We start from the raw sequence: 23665 nt of genomic DNA, 5'->3' as shown, positions 1-23665 counted from the left end.
CTGAATGCCTGTAGAGATAAAATTGTACCCTAGAGTTAATCTTACACAAGTACTTTACAAATAACTTCTTTTTTTTTTTTACCTTTCAACCACAAATGTCAGTATGTTTTACTAACATTTTATATAATGGATCATTGTTGTGAAGTGTAATAAATATTAATTTAGTATTAGTTAATATTAGTTAACTATTAGTTTGCCATTATTACTGGTAGCGAATTATTAGTCACAAGTCAGGTCTGACAAAGCAGACATATTGAAAGAGTTTCTCATCTCAGGTGAAAACTAGATCTGCGCAATATACTGAATTATACTTGACAATATGTACAATATCAATGAATTAAAAATCACACTACCACATTACAACATTGGCTGTACCATTTCAAAATATATTCATAAAAACTCTGCTTTCCAATAATATATTTATGTAAGCTACTGCAATGTTGTTTTACTCTTCACAACTCACAGAGATTGGCGAGGATATCGTAATGATGGAAAAGAAAGAAAAAATACAATAAACTGTGGGCTGATCATAACTGATATCTGTTTGCCTTCTTTCAAAACGCTTTTGTGGAAGAATACTAACATTATGTATCACCTTGAACACATTACGTGGAAATGCTTTGGTTCAGTTTACCAAATTGCATTTTCCATCTATAAACATAGCATACACTTTGATGAATATCCCACCTTTTACTTATTTAAAATATTTTTTATTTTATTCTTGCATCTCATCATCCTTATGGAAATGCCAATAAAACCCACATACAGAAATTTCCCACACTCTCATATTCCATGGCCTCTCTCAGAACCTTTAAATGGTTTCCAGACCTCCGGGGAAACATTTGTCTTAACACCCTGGAGAGGAACAGAAAAGACAGGTGAGTAATCACATCCTAGCATTTTTAAGCAACTTCTTTGCACTTCCCCTTTTACCTTTAGACTTTACACAAACATTTGTCTGGGGTTTTTCTAAACACTATACCTTATTTGCTGCAAGTAACAATTCTTTTCTCCTCACAGACAACCATTCTTCCTAATGAGGAGCAGCTGTGCAGGGCCTGGAACAAAAGGCTACATGCTAATTATTGAAATATTCAATAAATGGTTAAAACTTCTAGTGTGCATATTGCTATTGAGTGCTATTACTAAGTGCAGTGCTTAAAAAGTTCAAAGGTTCTTTCAAAGATCTGTACAAGTTACCATTCTGGATTTGGTCCCACTAATTAAGACTTCTTCATTACAGGTGTGAATATTTTTCCAAGACACTGTACACTACCAATTGGAAAAACAACGCTAAGTGATGCGTTACAAGTGTCATACCTCCATCCAGCCTCGTCTTTGTTTCACAGTTTCTCGTGTCTGACGGCACCACACGTGATAAATTGTTCCTGCAGGGTCTGTTGTGCTTTGGTCACGCTCGCTGTGCTTTCTAATTATTGCTGCAAACCCTAATACTCACAAAGTCCACATTACAAAACGATCCCATGCACAGCCCTTGCTTTAAACACACCAAGGAATAATAGATGATTTGTATGATTAGTGATGGTCTAAGAAAGTGTCACTTTTTTTTGTGCTTACTCAGAGATTCACAACCCTGCTGCGGAGCTTTCGCTATGATTTATAACCCATGGCTGTTCAGCTGTCATATCTCCTGCGTGTATTTCCTTTTTATCTGTGCTACACATCATGAACCGAGCTGTTAGGTTTATGGGCTCTTTAACTACCCCACTGTTACATCTTATTGGATTCATTTGTCTTTTTAGGCCGGGTTAAGGCTTCACCCTGGCATTATTGCATCGGTGATCCTGGTCTGCGCGGCGGCAGTCGCTGCTGCCGTATTGATCATCCGAAAATACTGCTTCCCAGTCAAGTAAGCAGGCTTGATTAATGAGCCGTGGCGTGATTATTTTAAACCATTAACGCAGGAGAAACTCATCAGCCTGTACTGTCACGTAACTTCATTCCAGTGAGGCGACATACAGATACTCTTTGCTGAGGCGCATGGAGGATCAGGAGTCGGCGGTGACAGAGGAAGATGGCAACAGGGGGCCCTCCACTGTGGGAGAGGAGTCAGATGAGGTCAGTGCATTGTGGCATCTTTCACTGTAGCTTTCACTCTTCTCTGTCCCCCAGCACAAGTCAACACAGCCGTAACCCTCCTCTTCTCATGCAACTTCCCTTTTTCTTGTCTTGTGACAGGAGCTACTAGAATAAATCTCCAACTGGGACGCAGCCGCACTGACTGGACAGGAGTTCATTATCGACAGATTGTGCGGTACAAAGGCCTGCAGCTGACTATTATTTACAGACGACCATTTTAACTTCCTGCTGTTCATCTTAAAATGTGAGATTCAATACAGAACAAGACGAGACTATGTTACAAACTCCCGTATTTTAGAAGCTGGAACCATCTAGTATTTTATTTTCTTTGAGATTTAAGTTGGGTCAGTTAATTTTTACCAACACCTTCTGATTGATCTACAGAGGATCAGATAATAGACTTGTTTCACCTGCCCTGTGTAGTCATCATTTATTTAAATTCCACCCAGACTTTTATCTTTTGTTTGATGTGAGGTATTGATCCCCAGTTGCATCGTAGACTCCCACGAGTTTAGTCAGTTTCTATCAGAGAACAGATACAGCTCAAGTTGACGCCTTTGAAGTGACACCGAGCTTTCGATAAGCATTAATCCTTGACCTTGTTTTTACCTCCGGCTACTGTAGGACCTTCTGATAGGTGAAGGTTGTTCCTGCAGGCATAACCTAGGGCTTAAAGAAACTAAAGGCACCATCTCTGTCTTTCATGGTCAGTATTCTTCTAAAATGTGCAACAATAGAACATAAATTAAATATTTATTATCAGAGGTGGCAGGGAAGATGGGCAAAATATCAGACTGCCTGTATTTTTTGTGAGTTTATTTCTACAGTTGATTTAGAAGAAACATATTTTAATATTTTATTGCTCATCAACTCAAATTATTTTAACTTTTGCACATTTTTTGTTGTAGGCATCCGCTTACAACAAGACTGTTTTTTTTCTGCTTTTGTGAAAAAGAGATAAGTAACACTCCACTGTGCAGATTCTTTCTTTTTTTAAATTAAAACATTTGTCTGTTGACCAGGGAATTTATTTTTTATGTATTTTAGTGTTATTGGAGTTATTTATCTTTGGTTAGACTTCAGCATCTTGCCTACTGTACTGTCACACCGAAGCTGTTTATTGAAGATGAATGTAGACACTGTGACAACATTCCTGCTTTGCAAATTGTCATATTGAAACTGAGAGCACACAGAAAGAGACACCGCAAGCTTAATTTAAATGGGAAATTGAAAAGTAAATGGCCTCAGCACTCTGGTGAAATTAGCTAAGGATATTAGGTATGAGTAATGCATTTTTTAAAAAATATATTAATTGTTAATAAAGATGGTAATACACCAAGTTGTTTTGAAACTACTACTTTTCAAGGCCAGAGTACCTTTTTGCCATTCTTACTAACTATTCCTGTACTGATGTCTGCTATCATAGTTTTATTAGAAAACAATTACAAAATGGACTCCGGGGCCACAGACGAGCTGCGTTTTGATTTTCAGGACACATAACCTCTCTACCTCATTGATTTATTGCTTTGGTAAACAGATATGTACCAACAATCGATGTTAAATCAGAGTAGGTGTTGTCAGCACCAGGATTTGTGGTAGACAATGTTCACTATGTGTATTCCTCCCAGATGTATGGACAGGTTTTGTTTTATGACAAAAATATACAAAAGTGAATAGTTTTGTATTCTGAACTTAAAACATATTTTATGTTGGACTTTTTAATGAATCCCCCCCCCCATTTTTAAAAAAATAGGGGAAATTAAGATAATGGTTTGAATGGTCTACTGGTACATCTTAAGGTAAAAGGTTTTTCATAAATAACTGAATACTTTCCTGCAATTTTCAAACAGTTTTCAATCATTAAAACGCTCATACCTTAAACATGCCTTCAATAAATTTAGAAGAAATTGTTTTGTTAGTTAATAGAGAGAAGCTGCCGTTTCTTGAGTATTATTATATCACTGAGGCAGTTATATTGTAGAAGAAGCTTCCATCAGTGGTATAACACTTTAAATCCCTGTTGTTGTCACTTCACGTCTGTCTATCTCTTATATAAATTCTGAGAGTAGTCCGCCGTTTGCACACCTCAAGTCTAAGAAAAGCGGACAGGATTACCTGCATGGCCACAAAGCAATTTTCTGCTGTGAATTGGGGTCAAACCCAAAACGTGCTTTATTCACTTAAATCACTACAACCGTGTACTACACATAAGTGTTTCGAACTTGAACATGCAAAATAACATCATTTTTACATTTCACTTTCAGAAGAAGTAAGGAAATTAAACAAAATCACGTAATGGGCTAAATGGCTCATTATAATCTGTTTCAAGAGTATGCAACATTTAGACTATTTTCACAGTTTCACAGGAAGGCGGCTGTTATATTGCTCTCTTCAAACCCACCAGACTCCTTCGGAAAGAGTGATAATTTTACCTCACAGATCACATGGGTTGCATCTCACACAGAGGGAATCAATCTTCAGATCTAAGCCATTGTGTTGAAAATCTCAGTTGTTCTTAACACAAATGATCTGTAAATTATACTGGCATTCCTTCCCCTATGTGCACATCAGGGTACAATTGTTTTTTATCAAAGGAACATTTTAACCTTGATGATTTATGACATGATGGGGAAAAAAAATGCTGAACAAGTTGACGTTTATCTTCATAAATGCTTTTCTTATTGGGGTCTTTACATAAAATTCACACCAAATGTCTGTAAGCATTTGATTTTCACACACAGAAACACAAAGTTCACGATTTTTAACAAATTACTCCATAGCCTAAGTGTGGTAAATGCATGAACTCAAGGGAAATTATTGGACAAGTTTATGGAAACGTGTTAGATAGATAGAAATGCAGTGGTTGGTAATAGCAACTTCAGGAGTCTCCAGTGTTGAAAAACCAATGCCTTGTATTCCACAAATGTAATTTTAAGTCATAAACTCTCCAAATCTTTAAGGTTAAGTTTTTATCTTTAATCTCTGATTTTAAAGTTCTTTCCACTCTTTTACAATTGGATTGAAATTGTGTGATTGACTCGGTCCTTTTAGAGACTTTATTTTCTTTCTCTGCAACCAATTGAGTTTCCTTGGCTGTGTTCTCGATCATCAGTGAATTTCTAAAATGGCACTTTTTCAAGTCTGTCAGTGTGTTGATCCCAGCCCCACATTTCCCTGTTCATATGGTGTCTTTGTCACTTGTCCTTCAAAACATGAATGCTGACATCCTTTTTCTTGAGCAGTGGAGTTTTGTTTAGTGACTATGCATAGAGGCGATTGTTGTTCTGTGTATTGCATGTTGCATTCATGGAAAAAAAATCCATATGTTCCAAGTATTTCTGAAACTTACTGCAAGTGGTCTTTGAATCTTTCTGAAGATTCAAAGACCTTTGAATCTTTCATGGACAATCATTTTATAATTTTCCATGTGAGAAAATGATTATCATTTTATCCCCTTTGTCGCAAATCTTGTGAAGAACCGCTGGTTCTCAGTGTGGACAAATTATGTTCTCTCCACTTCTGCATTATGGCCTCAGTACCTCTCACTGAAACATTCAGAAGATTAGAAATATGTCAGTAGCCAGAGCCAGCTAGTATGCTTTGCAATAATATTGTTGCAGCGATCTTGAGAGCGCTCTTTTCTCTTTCCCATGATAAGATGCTTTTGTGATACCTTGGTAATTGGAAACATGTTTACAGACCATCACTTAGGACTAACCCAGCTGATACTACTTTGAACTGATGGGGAGCAGGATTGCTTTATAAATACTGTCAGCTGTTTTCTTGGCTCTCTGTGGCTTTTTGCTTTTTCCTTTGTTTAATGTGTTCAATAATTTTTCAATCACGTTCCACTTTATTACACATTAAGTAATTTGCTTTGATATCTCTGGGAATTATTTGGGTTATTTCCAATATTTGATGTGAATTTAATGTCAGTAGCCCCCAGTTAGAAATATATTTACGGTGAAAAATATTTGTCTTCAGTGCTTTGATTGAAAAGAATTGAAAACAATGCTGGTGTCTATTTAATGTTGATCAGTTGTTTGTATTTGGACAAATGATACCAGACAAAACTGATACTAAATAATACAGCTTAAGTACAGTAAAATGTGTCCTGTGAATAAATCAGCAGTATTTCCGTGGGAGTGTTAATAAGCTAAGCTAAAACTGAATATTTTAAATTCAAACAATGTTACATATCACAAATGTATAACTTGTAGCAGAAATAAAATTAGCATCTCTCCCAAACTATTGCATCTAAATTAGATGTTTTAGTTTTTTTTTTTATGATCTTCAGATAGAAATAGCTACATTAAGAGGTGATCACCTGCCAGCTGGCCAATTCCCCTTTGAAACTACTCTTCTTTCATTAGCCCACTACAGGTAAATTTTCTGCACAGTTGCGAGCCCAGCGACTTTTAAATGGACATTGGGATTTTGCATAACATTTTCTGACACCTTATCCAACAGAGAAGAACGGAGAAGAAAAGAAATTGCACCTGTCGGGGAGTTTGGAGCAAATAATGTGATGTGGTGAGTGTCACGGGATGCCGGTGGCAGTTCATAATGAATGATTAATCAGAAATTGCTTCACTGTGTTTTGTTTCACACTCTGTATTCGCTCATTGTCCATGTGATCAGCAAATGAGAAAATAAAACCACACTGAGGTCTTCTGTCTCTTCTTTATTGGGTTTGTCATGTTGTTTTTCTGTTTAACCGTGGATGTGAATTATTGTAATAATGTGAATACTAAACGTTTATACATTGGTGAATTATTTGAGATATTGCATTGCTTATTAAACATATTTATCTTTTCAACTGTGCTCAATAGTGTTTGGCTTGCTCTTACTTCAAAATTTTTATGTTAATTATATTCCTTATGAGAGAGTATTCCAAATGTTTTTTTAATGATCATGAATTTTTTGTCTCACTTTTCAGTTGTTATTTCTTCTTCAAATTTTAATTAGAATTTGACATTTCTTTACACAGTTTTATTGTCTTTGACTCTCTGAATTCCCCCAGACCAGTCTGGCAGTACACAAGGGCCCCCTTCTGATTCTCTCTGGTATTACACCTTAATTTTGTCTCATTTTAATTTTAGGATATAAAACTAAATATTAAATTAAAATGTAGTCATTGCAGAAAGGAACTTGATTACACGAGGGAAAACACAGTCAAAAAGATAAATTAAATAAAGGATGCACCCTTAGTGCCTCTCTATAAGACCAGCGTTTCTCTGTTGAGGATTGAGAGTAGGCAATTTCACAGATTAATGTGTTAGCAAATATAAATGGTTTTAAATTTCAAAAAATGGCACAATCTTAAGGACTTATTTCCTGGAATAGTGTTATGTCAGATTTTGATATTCCAGTATGATATTAAAATCTCTTAATTTTTGTTCAGATCAAAGATGAACACGGCTTCTAAGTGCCAAATGTGGTTATGTTTTCTGTAAAAGTGTACATGTGAAAATATTTTTGGCATATTTAGCCTCTTTAAAGAGTAACTAAACACGTCCACAATAGCGAATGCTTTTCCTGTTTTTTATTAGGGTGTTTTACGATCTTGTATTGGCACTACTGGGAAAGATGCGTAAAAAATTCAACATTTATAGCAATACCACAGTTTCAAACTGCACAGCCCAACACATAAAATAAGTGCATGTTTTTGATGGAAAAAATGATATTTTTATATATATATTTTTTAATACGTGACACCTAATTTCTGATTAAAAAAAACAAATCTTCTTCGAAACAGTAGTTTACTTTTCCATCTGTGACTTTCTTTTTCCCTGGGGTATAAATATTGTGTGACACAGAGACATTTCTATGAGACCCTCTTCAAAATGGGAAAGACGAGTCAGCACCTGATTCAAATCAGGCAGATGTTTGTTGATCTTCATGGGTTTAAAATGGCAGTAAGAAAATAGCAGCATGCCTTTGCAGAGAGCGATATTTTAAATGTTTAAAACATCAGGAAATGTTAGAAGCAAAGCTGGACTTAAAGTACTGTGCTTTGCAAATGCACTCTTGCCACTCTGAATTTCTTCACATTTATTATATTACTCTCAAAAATGTCAGTGTCTTGCACTGAAATTTTATGTTATCAACTCAATGGGTATTTTAAACTATAAGTCTTATGAATGGATTGCAACATTTTTTTGCACAAACTTGTCTGAAAAGTGTGCCGTATATTAGCATTCAGTCACCCAGAGTTTGTTAACTCGCAATAGACTGCAGTTACAGCCGTAAAGCACTGGGTGTGTGTCTCCACCAGCTTGGCTCCTTTAGAGAATGAAATCCAAGTGGATGGGATATTAATCTGTTTGAAAAGTCTTGGCACCCAACAATAATAACAGAACTCCAAAAGTAAACATGTTGCACTTAATCTTGTCACTGTTTAAATTCCAAATAAAGAAAATAGACATAGTCAGAAAGTCTCACCAAAGTTTTATTATGAGCAGATTGGAAACTGGGTTCTTATCACTTTGCATTTTGTGGTAGTGTGTTTCAACTCTTCAACAAGATGTTGACTGTCAATTGTTTCTGTAAAAACATTGTACTCCTCGTCTGCACACACTGTCATTTCCTCGCTGTCTGCATATAGTTTTTGTTCCAGTATTTTGCCATCTGTACACAACTTTCTTTGCCCTGCCATCTGGAGTTACAGATTTACATTTTACATTCTGTGCTGTCATTCTTATGCCTCTTTGCACGTTTAAAATTGTCTTTCTGTAATCTGTTCTTTGAATAGTATATATTACACTATATAGTGTTCTTTGAACAGATTACAGAAATAGTAAATAAAAATAAAATAAAACAATAAATTCAAATTCAGTTTATAATATCAGCTGATAAAAGGTTTTCTAGCCAAGGAAGCCCAGTCACTTTCATTGAGTCATGAATTTTACAGCAATTCCTCATACTGAGCAAGAACATGGAGACAGTGGAAAGGAAGAACTTCTTGTTAACAGGAAGAAACACCTGAAAGAACCGGGCTCAGCATGACCAAGGAGAAAGTCTAAACTGGTATTAAAATAATCTCTCTTACAAAAATTTACTTTTTCTGTGTTTTTTAAAGGGACACTGTAAATAGTTATGTGTTTTGTCTAAATTGAACAAATTGTTCTTGCAGAAATAAAAACAATGGCTTTGACAATATATAATGCTTTCACAAGCAACAGAAGCTGGCATGAAAACTTCAATTTGAATTATTTTCTCCAAAGGATGATTTGTTTTTGTTTTGCATTGATTATCTGGGTTTTGCACTGTAACTTAACATGTCATTATCAAAGCTTCACAAATGTAAATATCTGCTTCTTTTCACTTTATTTAAATCTTGGTGAGCTTATTTACTTTTTAATTATTTTAAAGTTTCCACTGTTTACTTTTTTAAAGAGTTTTTTATTGTTACCAAGAACTGAGAAGGAAACACCCAACATGTTTGTTCTGGTATTTCAAATTACTTTTCAGCCTCCATGCTTTAAACAACCAATCAAAATGACATTGATTAGCCTGTAAGACCAATGGATTTCATGTCTTTCTTCTTTTTTAAGCTGACTAGACAGCCATCACTGCTCTGTTAATCATTCGTTGTGTAAATTCAAATTTTGAACAAAGTTGGACATCATTGCCTGTATATCTACACATTTGGCATATTTTGTTTCTGTTTAACTACCTCATAATTTCTGTAAACAAATGCAATGACCTTTTATTTGTTTCCTCTAAAGCCATAGAGCAAAATAGAGTGTCTATTGACTATATTACACTATATAGTGTCTATTCATGCTTCTCTTTTGCAACTTCACTATATGTTGTGTCAGACGGAGGGATTCTGGATAGTTTTTGTTAACAGTTTATGAAGATTAATGTCGATTCAAAAGATGTTTAAGGTATATCTGTGAAAATTTTCAACATGAAGGGAAGTCACAGGTGTTAAAGTCTAAATCATGTTCCAAGTCTTTTGGGATATCATCGAGTCGAATATGGAGTCATTAAATGTGTTACTCAGATTTGAGTTGATTCCAACTCATACGATTGAAGTCCACACGTCCAGGGAACTGCAGCAATCAATAATGTAATAACCTGCCACTCCTGTAATAAGGTATCAGGGCCAACAGGGTGATAACATTTCCCCAGTAATATGATAATTTATTACATTTTTTGGCCAATATTCTGAAGATAATTTAAAAATGTAGGTCACATGATCTCTCCCTACATTCTAGGACATTTTACACTGAGATTTAAATACCAAATGAACTTCACATTCATTAATTAAATCTCCCTAGAAATGTGTATACATGACCAAAAAGTTTCAAACCATTTGTACAACACAAGGTTCTCCAACAGGGATTACAGTTAATTAAAAAGACTGAATGCTGAATAGTATGTAACCTTGACGAATGAATATGAAGTTTATGTCATCCACCAAGCCTATTTTTATGAGCTTCACTGCAAAAAACTATTATTTCCAACAAATTCTGTCTTGTTAATGTAAGATGCTTATTGACTGCAGCTGCTGCATTTTCAATACAATGCAGTACAATACAATGCTTTTTTACGTTAACATAATGACTTATTACACTACTGGCGAAAGGTTATTTCATTATTGGTTTAAAAATCTTATTATACTATTGGCTTTATTACATTTAAAATGGCTGAGTAATTATGCTATTGGCAGGAATTATGTTATTGGCTACAACAGGGATTACAACATTAACAATGTTGGTTCTAATCAAAACCATGAACTTAAACACTAACATGATGTCATAATACATTATCATATTTACTCCACCTTCATAGCAGCCAGCATAGATCTCACATTCACTGCCATGTTTTGAGTTTTATTGTTTTGCTGTAATTAATTTCACATATGATTCCATGTTGTGTTTAGTTTCTTATCACGAAATGTGTTTTCTACGCCTCGGTTTTAATCCTTTGATTGTTTTTTTCCTTCTGTAGTCTCCAGAGGTTATATGCAGTTAGGTGTGTGTGAGCTGTTTTATGCAGATATTGGTTTTACAAAAATTTACATACAAATAGAAAACTCTGACAACTGCTACAATGATTCTTTAAACCCTTTTTTTTCATCCACCCATGCAATTTGATATATGAGGCTTTTGCCCCCTTTTTCCACCTCCGTTTTACTGTTCTACCTTTTCTTTCTTCAGCTGCCAAATGCCTATTTGCACGACAGATTCAGTGTACCCGGTAGTTTGATACCTGAGTAAACCTTCTTTAGGTTGAGAAGGGAAACTTGACCATCAAGTTCACACTGGGTGTGACACGTGTGTGTGTATTGTTAATCCCACGTCCTGGTCTTTCTGTAACTCTAAGAGCCTTGACATATTTTTCTTTTCCTTTTTGTTCACACAAATGCGAGAGTTGGCTGCTGGGAATTTTTCAGGGAACGTCTGCAACAGATAAGATGACAACAACGCTGCACTGTACCAGTTTTATTTGCGTAATGAGCGCATGAAGAACACCTGAAAGGATTCATTTTGACAGATCAGTCTTTTAGTTTGTTGCTGAAATGAAAGATCGAAGTAAGGGTTTATTTTAAAACTGGTAGGTTTGCTTCTGAGACTCGTGATCTTCATGTGTCTTTCTTCTTTCTTGGCAGTGTTCCTGACCCTCACTGCTGTGATTGTGCTCCTTCTAATCTTTTTCCTAACTTCATTTGATGCACAGGAGAAGGCACAAAATGTTCTCAGTGAGATGATTTATTTCTATTCTTAAATCTTTAAAGCTCAGTAGTGATCTCTTGCCAATGCCATACAATCTATTTTTTAATTTTATTTTATTTCAGGGTTCAATAAAATTCACACAAAATTCACAACAGGTAAGTCAGAAATTCACATTTTGCTGCTGGCTTTTAAATCAAGTCAGTTTTATACTCAATTTGTATTAAAGTGGTAACCTAGTTCTTTTTTTATGTCTAATTTACATTTTAAGGCACAGCTAAAGTAGTACCAAAGTGCAGCCTTTCTGCAGTCTGTCCCTCGGACCACTTTGCTTTTAAAATCTGGAGTGGAGCTGCTAATGTAGTTGGTCCAAAAATCTGCTTTGATGGTAAAAAGTATGTATGAATGTGGTGAGAGATTCACATACTGAACCGGCAAAAGCTGCGACCCTGCTGTGAAAATCAATTTTCATCTGTGTCTCAACAGCATTATGAGTCACATTATGAACAATGTGGGACCAGGACTAAACACTGTGGTGGTAAATGGTAAACTCTGTTTATAAATATAGAAGTCAGCACACCGATAAGCTGTCTCTGTACAGTCATGATGTCTAAATGTTTATTGTTGATTGTTTTTAAAAGGATTAACCTGAATGGTTTCAGGCTTGTAGGTTTAGTCTTGCAGAAATACAGTGCTTTGCAAAAGTATTAACACTCACTGATTTATCGTGTTACAACCACAAGATTTTACTTGACAGGTCAACACAGTGTAATTCATGGTTGAGAAGAGAAATAAATTCCAAATATTTTTACAAGTAGTCAGTGTTTTATAGAATCACATTTTGCTTCAGGTCTAGAGACCCAAGGTTGAATGAAAGTTGTGTGTAAGCATGAATTTTCAAGTTTTCCTGTAGTACGATCCTTGATTAGGACAATCTAATCCATGAATATTATTGCACTCAAGTCTAATAGGTTCTCCTTCAGAATTTCCCTGTATTTAGCTCCGTCTTGCATCTCATCAACTCTGCTTTTGAAAAATGCATCTCCACAGAATGATACTTCCGCTACAATTCCTTTTGGCAAGGGATTGTGTTCAGGGTTTGTTAAAACTCTAAGTCCATTTGCTGCTTGGGCCTCCATGACAAGCTGCTAATCATGCTATTTTTTAGCTCAGCTGAACAACAGCCTTCCACTCAGAGATTTATAGTTTACACTCCAGCCTGTGAGAGGGCATTAATGTGTTAGCTAATATGTGTTTTCTACTATACCATTAAACCGTTTTTTGTATGCCTTGTCCACACAACAGATCACTCCTCACTGTATTTCTTTAAAGTAAACATCATTGTTGTTTTTTTTCTTCTGCTTATGATCTGACCCATGTCATGTTTTATATCCGCTATGGATTTGGTGTCACTGCCTGACTGAGGTAATTACTATTCCTGCTGCCCCACATAGCCAGACTGTTGTGGACAGGTACAGATGAATTAGATGAGTTAGATTAATTTACGTGCCAGATGACGGAGCGAACAGGGCTGAATTAGGCTTTGGTTTTTATCCACACATCAGTTTTTGTCTGCAGGTCAAGCGGTTTAGTTTTATTCTCATCTGACCAAAGTACCTCCACATATTTTCTGTGTAGTAAACTTTAAACCAGACTTATGAAGACTTTCTTTCAACAATGACTTTGTGACTGCGTTATTTGTTAAGTTCTCTTTTCAACAGATTTAAAGTAAAAAGTCTTAATACAATAATATAACAAAGTTTGCTGCACTTGAAATGTTATTGCATGCAAAATGTTTGGTTTTATTGTTGTAATATTGCCTGTTGGCCTATGAAAGTCATAGTGGTGAGAGGGAAATGGAGGTTGGTGCATTTAGGATGATAATGGCTTGTGGGAAGAAACTGTCCCTGAGTCTGTTTGTCCTGGTTCTAATGCCTGGCGGAGGGCAGCAGGTCAAACAGGTGGTAGGCGGGATGAGTGCTGTCTTTGATGATGCGCTTTGCTCTCCTGAAGCAACAAGAAGTATAAATGTCTTTCAAAGAAGGCAGAGGGCAGCCCACAATCTTCTGCACTGTCTTGATCACTCTCTGGAGCCTCTTCTAATCTGCCTCAGTTCAGTAGCTGAACCACGTCGAGGTACAGTAGGTTAGGATGCTCTCTGTGGAGGATCGGTGGAAGGTTATCAACAGCTTCTGGTAGATGCGATTCCCTCTAAGCAATCTCAGGAAATGCAAATGTTGTACCTTCTTGATGACAGACCAGGACAGAGGAAAGATTTTGGTACCCTGACTCACAGACGAGTAACATAAATGAGCTGCAGCGTCTGTGATCAACGCCATTAAGTAATGTCTTGGTATGTTGGTAATTGTGTTATTCTCTTTTCATTTGTGTAAGATGAAAGAGAAAAAAAACTTTATGTTTGAAACTTGAAATGTTATTCTTTTAATCTAACGTTGGTTTAAACTTCTCCACAACTTTATCCCTGAGCTGTCTGACGTGTTCCTTGATCTTCATGTTGGTGTTTGATCACTAACATTATCTACAAAACCTTTGAGGCCTTCACAGAAAAACCTTAGTTATGCTGAGATTAAATTGCACACAAGAGGGCTCTATTTGCTATGTAGGTACATTCTGAGGGCAGTTTAAGTTTATGGGGCAGTGTAAATATCCACACCGCAATAATTTAGATTTTTATAAGAAGAAAGTTCAAATCATGAATCCTTTTCCTTCCACTGCAGTATTATGTGCCAAGTCCAGCACAAAACAATCCCAATGAAATATATTGTAGTTTGTGATTGTAATGTGAAAAAGGGTGAAAGGGGGTATGAATACTTTTCTAAAACACTATATATTGCTTCAAGGCTTTCCAATAATAGTCAAGCAGTCGATGTGAATGGTCTTTTTCCAACTTAATTATGAAATGGAGTCAAACAGGAAATGGCTACTTTAGCTGCCAAACTGTTTAATCATGTGGCATCTCATGGTTGTATTCAGACTATTTTTCCCACTACTGTAAATAAAATACTAAATAATTTAATTTAGTATGTAATATGTTTTTTTTTTCTATCACAAATAGGTGAGAATGGAGTTGTAGAAAAGTTTGGCTATCTTAACATGATTAGTGGAAGTAAGTAATGACAATTTGTATAACACATTTCAAATGTTGAGCTTTATTGAAGCTCCAAAGTTTCTTTTCTCTCCAAATTTTAATTCCATATCAGACTCGACAGACATCTTGGCATACCTGAAGGAGATAAAACCAGGAATGATTGTGCTGGTGGCCTCCTTTGATGATGCAACAACAAAGTAAGCCTGAATCAAAACTTTCCAACATTTAAAAACGATCCAGTGTCACAGAACAGTAACCTTTTCTGCTCATTTGTTGCAGGATGACAGAGGAAATAAGGCAGATGTTTGTCGAGATGGGAAGCACTTTGATCGACTCTGTTAAGCAGAGAGACAACTGGGTGTTTGCTGGAAGAACGGGGATAAAAATCAAAAGCTTCTTTGAGCAGGTCAGTGGACCCTGTCTGTGTCACTTTATTTGTTGTATTTGTGCCAGAAAAGACTTTGAAAATATGCAGAAAAGCAGAGCAGAATACATAAAACAAGTGTTTTTTTCTCTTCCTGCCTCTGTTAGAAAGCTGAGAATGATAACAAAACAAACATTTTCGATGGATGGCCAGAGATGGTGGAGGTGGGCGGCTGTTTCCCAAGAACCACAAGTGTCTAAAAGTTTTCATAAATGGACTTTGAAGATTTTCTTGCAAAAGACTTGAAGCTATGGAAAGTATTTTATTCTGCAGAAGTAAACAAAACACTCTAAATGCATGCTTACCCTTTCTTACATAGTGGCCGCTGCAGTGGGCAACCACTCTAAGTCCATGTAAACATTATTAAAAAACATAAAAACATGAACCAGGTGGAACGTAATGCTGGACACTTGGCGAATGTTTTGGCTGTCCCTCTGTTGTACAAAATCCTTATGGGCAAAAAAAATAAAATAAAATAAATAACAATATGAATTAATTGTCACATTTTTTCTTCTCATTTTATACTTGGAGGATTGGAATAAATTACCTGTCCAATGAGGTGGACATTATGCATCAATGGTTATGTTTACTGGTACTGGTAATGTCCTGTTCCTGGAAATACTTGAACAGCAGCACCTGATCCTGCCTGCATCCAAAAACAAAACCAAACAAACATATTTTTGTTATTAGGCTGTACTTTTGAGATTAGTTCAGTTGTGCATGAAGCAGTTGGTGTATTTTACTTATTTTCTTTTTTTTCACTATGCAAGTCTGAAGACCTATAAGTGGCACAGTGGAGCTTGGTCAAGTGAGCAAAATGTTAGTACCCTAAAGATTCAGAATGAAGGATTAGGGAATAATAGACATCGTGATTCTCAGATGCTGAGTGAGATAAATAAAGTACATGAAAAAGTTGAGGATTTGACATCTGAAAAAACTTAAGGACATTATAAAGCAAAATGTTGGATGCTAAACAGGATGCTAAAAAAAAAAAACAATCTGTTGGTTCAGTGTGATTGCCTTGTGGATATGTTCCTTAGTCGTACCAATAGGTTGCTGGTTTGGGTCATTTAGTGCTCAGAGGGGCAGGTAAAGCTGTAGAGCTCCAAGAGGAATGATTTGGAAGGGGTGAAAGGAGCATCTAGAAAGTCTCTGTAAACGCTAACACTGAGACCTCTTTCACCGTATTCAACAATACTAGAAAATGGAAAAATGTGTGTGATAGCAATATTTGCAGTATTTTAGTTTTTTCCTATTAAATATTATTAGTGTTTTGTAACATTCAGCTAAATCCAAAATGTTTCATAACTTTGGCTGATTTAGGTTTTATAGCAACATTATCTTATTAAAACATTTCCCTACTGACTGTTAACATGACAAATGTTTCTGAATGGAAAAATTAGAGTCTTGGCTTGAATCTGTGGCTTGAGCTAAAGATTAAGGTGATGGCTGGAAGTCCTTCCAACCTCAAAGACTTGCTCTTCAGTATATGAAATCACAAAGTTAAGATTACTGTAATAACAATAAAAGTTTCTTTCAAGTGATTGAGGACAGAAATCATTTTTGAAATTTCAGTTTGAATTAAAATGTAAATAAAAACAGTTACTTTGTTCAATTATCTTTTCTTAAATCATTTCGGACTCATGTGTACCTATTTTAAAACTAAAACACTTTTCTCACATGAGTGAAATGTGGGGACTTTTGAAAAGGCAAATATTTAAAAATGACATAGGAAGAAAGTATTTAATGTATGTTTGTGTCACAAAGACAAGTATTGGCAAATGTTTAACATGTTGAAACTTCATCTTAAAAAGTTTTCACTTTCACAACAGTGATGAGAAAATACAAGACTGCAAGGGACATTGAATCCCTTATGGAATAGTTGGCATTATTATCCAGAAAAGACGAAACTCATGTTTAGTGTAGATTGTGAAGAATCATCTCAGAAGGTTTTCGAACAGCTTCAGGCTGACCTGAGGCTGTCTCCACTGTCTGTCTGAGACTCACGATGAATCAGATGTGTACAGTGTGGAGTGGAAAACAGGAGAAGTTTTATGAGCAAAAGCCAAAGGAGACACCCCCTACTGTAACAGCAGCCCAGAAATGTGAAATTAATGTTTGTTTTAATGAGCCAGTCTTTCTGAAATGCCACAAAAATAGATCTCTTTGGGAATAAAGAGCATCAGTTTGTTTACAGTCAACAAAATGAAGTCCGTGTGGGAAAGCGTTGTCTGTCTTTTGATGCCCTGTGTGTTTTCTCCTCTAACTGTTTTTTGGATAGTCTCTGAGTCATACTTTGATCTTTTTGAATCGTCGTGACTTTGAACACTTATCTAGATGATCATTTTTGGACTTCTTTGAAGACAAATATCTTTGAGTGAATTTTTTACACTGTGTAACTGGGTTAGGGGTCTCAGCGAGACTTTTTGAAGGACCGTTTTGATGTCTTAGCAATGCCATGCAGTTTTTGTGCTTATGAGATGTCAACACATCTTCAAAACCTAACTCTGAAAGATATTGCATGGCCTAAGTTTGCCTCTTTAATAAATTCAAAAGATCAAAGTCCATTTTCTTCTGAATTTATTCAGATTCTGACAGAATCCAATACTCCTGTATGTAACCTGTTTGTTTTGAGTGCTGCTTTCCTGGGAGGATAATTATTGGTTGAAAAAGCTTCTATTTATCTCTTTTGCTTGGCAACTGGAGCAAAGAAAGAATTGCCTCAAGTAAACTGTAGAAACTCACCTGCTGATACAAGTGTCTGAAAAAAGTTCAGGACAGAATATTTTTTTAAATTTATTTATTTCATTTCTCCCTTAGTTGAAAAATTTAACTTTCTAGTAGTTGATCCATTCAGTAGGTTGGAGCAGAGACACTTTTTAGGCAGTTCCTTTCTTCTGCTGGATTTGTGGACATCCTGCAGGACGGAGATCCCGGGCCAGATCCAGAACATTTTGGATGGATTATTTTTCCCTATTGGCTCTGAAACAGCAGGGTCTCCCCAGTGGAGAGGGATGTCTTGGTCTCCCCACCCGGACCTGTGGCTCCTGTGAACTGACCTCAGATAAGCAGACAAAGATGAATGACTGAATGGACTCTCTCCACCCTGAGACCCAGCAGGTCTCTGGCCAGTCACTGAGTTCCTGATTCATGCTGAGAACTTGGCAGTGACCCATAGTGAGGTGAGTTTTCTCTTGACTTCCTCATGAAACACATCATGTGAGTCATTCTTCAGGAACATTAGGATAACCAAGCATAACCTATGTGACAAAATATCTTTCTCAAAGTTATAAAACAAACTCTTTAGGTTTAACTCACATTTTCCTGTTTTCTGTGTCTCACTTCTACTTATTTCCCCAAAGGAAGTGAATAATCGGACCAAAAACAGGTCTTTATCAAACTGAAAAGATGCCTGCTGAACAGTGGGCCTCAGAGACTGTTTATGCTGTCATGTCCTATTAATTCCTCTCAGCACAATATCCTCTGTGTGAGACTGGCCAAACAGCAGGACTCCCCCTTCATCAACCAAACAGCTGCTGGCACTGATGCTACCATTAAAGACCTTCCTGCACTTTTATAGATTCTTTTTCTATTTAGATCATTTGCTGCTGTCTCGTGAAATCCAACTAATGATGTAAAGTAGACACTGCGGAGCATTTGTGATGGTAGCAAATTATAGAGAAAGAGGACAATTTTTTTGCGCTGTGTAACTCTCTTTGTAAGGAAGTTGCTGTTTATGTGCAGGAGTTTATAACCGCGTTTCATCATACCTTTCTTTAATAGCTCTTTGGAGCCATTTGGGAAGTCAGGAAGACAAACTTTTGCAGTCATGAAACTAAATGTTTTTCTTTAATTAGTTGATGATGCATCTCAGCTGCCCAGCAGTTCAGAACCTTCTCTCGTGCTTTGTTCTGTTTGTTTTCAGCACACAAATTAGTTCTGCAGTCATGTCGGTGTGACACCTAAACTGCCTTTCTATGAAGCTGTGTTGTTTTTTAAAAAGGGTCTTTGGCACTTTGAAGCACAGATTTTGTCATATGTGTGTAGGACATGATTCATTAAACAGTTAGTGCACTGGTTTTGTTAAAATAAACCAAGTGAATAGATGAAACTGATAGAAAGAGAGCTTAAAATGATCCAAAGACTGATGACAGCCAGCTGAAGGTTATAGCTCCTGCTAGTAAGTAAGCACATACATTCTATTTATCAGACAGTTTTAAAAGAAAAAAGCACAAAATGCCTCACACAAAGCCAGAGGAAAATTAATAAAACATGATGAAAAAGACAAAAAACTTTTTCCACAGAACCGATTTACATGATTTTCAGTTGAACTGTGTGTTATACACGTACAGCAGATCAAAGCTGAAAAAAGTGTTGATATCATTTATAATGATCTCATTAAATCCGACCGAAAATGTAGCATTTTATCAGGGAGTGTGGACACTTTTTATATCCACGACATAAGAATTTAAGAGTTGGTCAGGAATGACCGGGCTTAAGATCCTCTGGGATTTCTAGCAGCTGACCGCAGCCGCTGGGAAAACTTAAATGAAGCCGATGGTGATGGATGCAGCAATCTGAGCTGGCAGCAGTATTGAGAAGTACGGAAAGAGGAAGTTTCAGAAACTCTAAGTGCTGAAAGGTGAAAAATGAATCAGAAATTGTGAAAAGTTAATGTCTCTGTGGTGGAAGGGCCATTAGATCTCTGGGGCCCGTGTCCCCTCAACCTGACTACACACTGCAGGCTCTCGGATGTGAACTTCAGGACCAGGTTTGAGATGGAAATAAGAAGAGTTTTAGAAAAGATCTTCACATTTATAGATCTAATGATGCATCTATTAACATGTTTCTTCAAGTCTCCTGATTCTCTGAATAAAGCTCAGACAATTAAATGACAGATATTTTACAAATTTCTTTCAGGAACATTGTCTTAAAATGTCCCTTTACAGTCTTTAATTCGTAGCTGAAACCTTACTTCTCTCTCTTAATAATATTCATAAAATATCCCACTTTTTAAGCCTAAAACAGATTTTTCTTTCCTGTCAAATTTAAAATGAACACAATCAAAATGTTTCATTTTCAGAAATCAATAACTTGCTTTTCCAGTTACATTTTCCACAGTGCCCTGTCTCTTGCTTTTCCATTGTTACAGCACATTCAATGAATTTATTATCAGACAACAAAGGCAGAAGGAAACAGTTTATTCAGCTGTCCTGTCTGAGTCCCACAGGGAGAGTGATTCTTCTCTCGTCAATTAATTCTGCTCAAACTCCATCAAACGAGGATCTCAGTAGGAATCAGACTAGTTCTTGTTTGATCCCCTCATTAATGAGGTAGCTGTTCACCTTGAGGGCGCTCGCTTCACTGGACATGTAGAGCACCAATGGCTTCATTTGTATGTCATCATTAAAACATTGACATGTGCTGCTGTCGTGTGAAATTATTTCTTTCTTTCATTAGTTAGTTTATTTAAAACATTTTTGCACACTAGAATTTTGAAATATCCAAAGATATTAAGTATGAGTGCCTGAGGTATTAGGCACTCAGGTGAAAAAAAGAAAGATATTTAATGTGCTTGTATTTTTAAGTAATTTAATATATGTTTTTTTATTAATGCTAACATATGTAATATTTGATCATGAATACTATTATTAGCATCAATACTAATGTTGCTATTTAATTTATATATATATACATTTGTAATCATTAAATTAGTTAATCATTAATTACTTAAATACTAAAATGGATGTTTCTATTTAGACATGGTGTCAGCTGGACGTTTGGTTTGAAGAATCCAACAGAACCACATCGACTGCAAGAACCAAAGCTGGGATGCTGAGATTCCTAAACCAGACCCCCTCCTGTCCCTGATCATACCTTGAGATCCTGTCCATAAACACCACAAACAGGATCGGTCACAGATAGACATTTTTCACATTTTCCAAAAAGCTGTTTCAGCCTGGCTTGTTAGGTGATTACGTTGTTTTTCAGACTACTGTGTATCTGCATGTGGGGGAAAGATAATCGAGTGTCTCCATCCTGTTTTGTTGGTTTCATTTCCAGTTTTGTTTTTCTTTTTTATTAAATTAGTCATCATTGGAGATAGTTACTGACTGTGAACACTGGTTGTCTTGTTATTCTCTGAGCTATTTCCAAATTTACAATGATCAGACCTATCTGTCTTTAATTTCATATTACTTCATTTCTCCCATTTTGAAGGTCGGCTAAAAGAAATGAATCCCTGTGCCGAGTCACATTAGAACCACAATCAGCTTTATTGGCTGTGTCTGTCCAAACAGTCAGAACATTGAGTTCAGTTCCTCTATGTAGTTAAAGTATTAATATCTAAATATAAATATTATAATTTTCTTGGAAATTATTTTATTTTATTAAATAACTACATTTAAAGTGCTATTACAAAAAAGAGTGGAAACAACATAAAAAAGTAAGTCACTGATTACTAAATATGTGTGCCTAGATACTAATATACTTAAAAAATGAAAACATTTAGAGGTAACAAGTGCAACATGTGATTTTTACCTCCACACTGAATAAATCTGCTTGAATTAAATGTTTTTTGTAAAACTTTCAGTGTGAGTTTGTGGCATTATAAAAAGATAATTGATATTTTTTAACACATATTAAAATATGGCACTAATAACTGCAATTCAAAATAACTTTGTTTCTAAATATGGGTACAATTATTGAGTGCAAAGAAATTAACATACGTTTCAGAGACTGGACATTTCTGCTCAAAATATCTATTTTTATTGCTCTTTATCTGCTATTCCAATTTTCTGAATTGCTAACGTTTTGTTATCTGTAAGCCATACTCATCATTGAATTATTTAATTTCACGTATGTTGAATCTATGTAAGATATCGGTTTCACTTTATGAAATAAATCTCAAAGAATAAATGTCTGTTATGTAATATTCATATATTTAGATTTACCTATATGTAAATCTTTTTGTTTAAAGACAAAAAGAGCGTAATATCTTTCCCCATGAATAAATACCTCATGCATTAAACTGTGAAACAGTTTTACCTCTTGGCATTCTCTTTTGTTGTTTGTCACGATATTGACCTTGTAGCAAATTGAAACTAGGCCACCTTAATAAGTTTGTTCACAGTAGCTCCAACCTGAAAAGAAGGATTGCTTTGTTTTCATTCTCTTTTGGGTCACTTTAATCTGTACTTATCCCTAAAATTGCACCTCTCATCTAAATATCAAACTTCTTTGTTTTGACTTTAAACTTCACATTATAATACCAGCAGCTTGTTGAAGGATAACTCACCCCCACAATTTTACTACTGCCTATTTTCAAAGACAAGAAAGGAAACCCAAAACAACTGCGAACTCATAATTTTTGACATCTTCTCCATTTGCTTTTTTTAAATTGAATCTGAAGAACCAAGATAAGAAACATGTCAACACTGCTTCGTCACAAAACTAAATCCTGCTCTGTCAACCAGCTTTATCTCCATTTTAGCATTCGAAAGAAAAAGTACAGTGACAGTGGGTGTTAATAAAGTCAATAAACATTTTAAATATTGTATTTGTCATAGGCATAAACTAGTTGTTAACTTTAAAGTATCACAGAAACTCCACTCAATTATTAATTTTTTTACTTTTCAAGATTATTCTCCCCTTCAAAACAGCTTCAAGAGGTATGTAAAAAAAATCTGTTTTAACAACAAGCCCAATATGATATTCATTACATAAAAAAACATTAATAGTGAACATATCGCATTATGGTACAGATTCACCAATGTTAACATGTGGTTGAATACCAAGAGTTTTTGTCTCTTCTATCTCAGCTCCACTGTCAGGCAGAAAGCAGTGATCTTATCAGACCCCACAAACCTCCCTGTCATTTAACAACCTGCAGACACTCCACCAATAACCGTGGATGACCCACAAGAGGTTGGACAGATACACACTGAAAGTCATAAATACTCACAGCCAAGTTTTATTATTTGTATAAATCCTGGAATTTGCTGTCTTTTCAGAGAGGAGAATAGGCCAGGAAGGACACTCTGGACACTTGAAAGCTTTGGAGAGGAAAACAGGAGGGAAGGGAAAGTGGAGGTCGTCATACCTCCGTGGAGGACTGTGGGAAAAGTAGAGATGGCTAAAAAAAGCAAGACTTTTTATGGAGGTCAACATTTAAAATTTGTGTAAGTATGTCCAATTATCTCAGTTATTTGAAATCACTGCTTACATGTAAGGGGCTAATTGCATGTTTGTGATGATTAAGACCTACAAACTTTTGTTATGCTCATTTATGACCCTTTTGAGACATTTTTTCTCCAGCTATACTTTAAATCCATACAATTTATCCATATA

At 35.8% G+C, this 23665-nt stretch overlaps 1 protein-coding gene across 1 annotated transcript; it reads left to right on the top strand.

The window, feature by feature from the left end:
- Window positions 1-11475: 11475 nt before the first annotated feature.
- Window positions 11476-15808, top strand: LOC114135834 (protein FAM3C). Its single transcript, XM_028003447.1, has 9 exons — window positions 11476-11645; window positions 11723-11812; window positions 11909-11941; window positions 12055-12178; window positions 12270-12328; window positions 14860-14910; window positions 15005-15089; window positions 15172-15298; window positions 15424-15808. Exons 1-9 carry the CDS (start codon window positions 11633-11635, stop codon window positions 15514-15516), a joined length of 675 nt encoding a protein of 224 aa, XP_027859248.1. The 5' UTR covers window positions 11476-11632; the 3' UTR covers window positions 15517-15808.
- Window positions 15809-23665: the final 7857 nt, after the last annotated feature.

The sequence above is a fragment of the Xiphophorus couchianus genome, chromosome 20 (genome assembly GCF_001444195.1).
Source record: "Xiphophorus couchianus chromosome 20, X_couchianus-1.0, whole genome shotgun sequence".
NCBI classification, from domain to species: Eukaryota; Metazoa; Chordata; class Actinopteri; order Cyprinodontiformes; family Poeciliidae; genus Xiphophorus; species Xiphophorus couchianus.
Note: the sequence above shows the minus strand (reverse complement) of the source record. Positions and strands in the feature narration are given on the sequence as shown.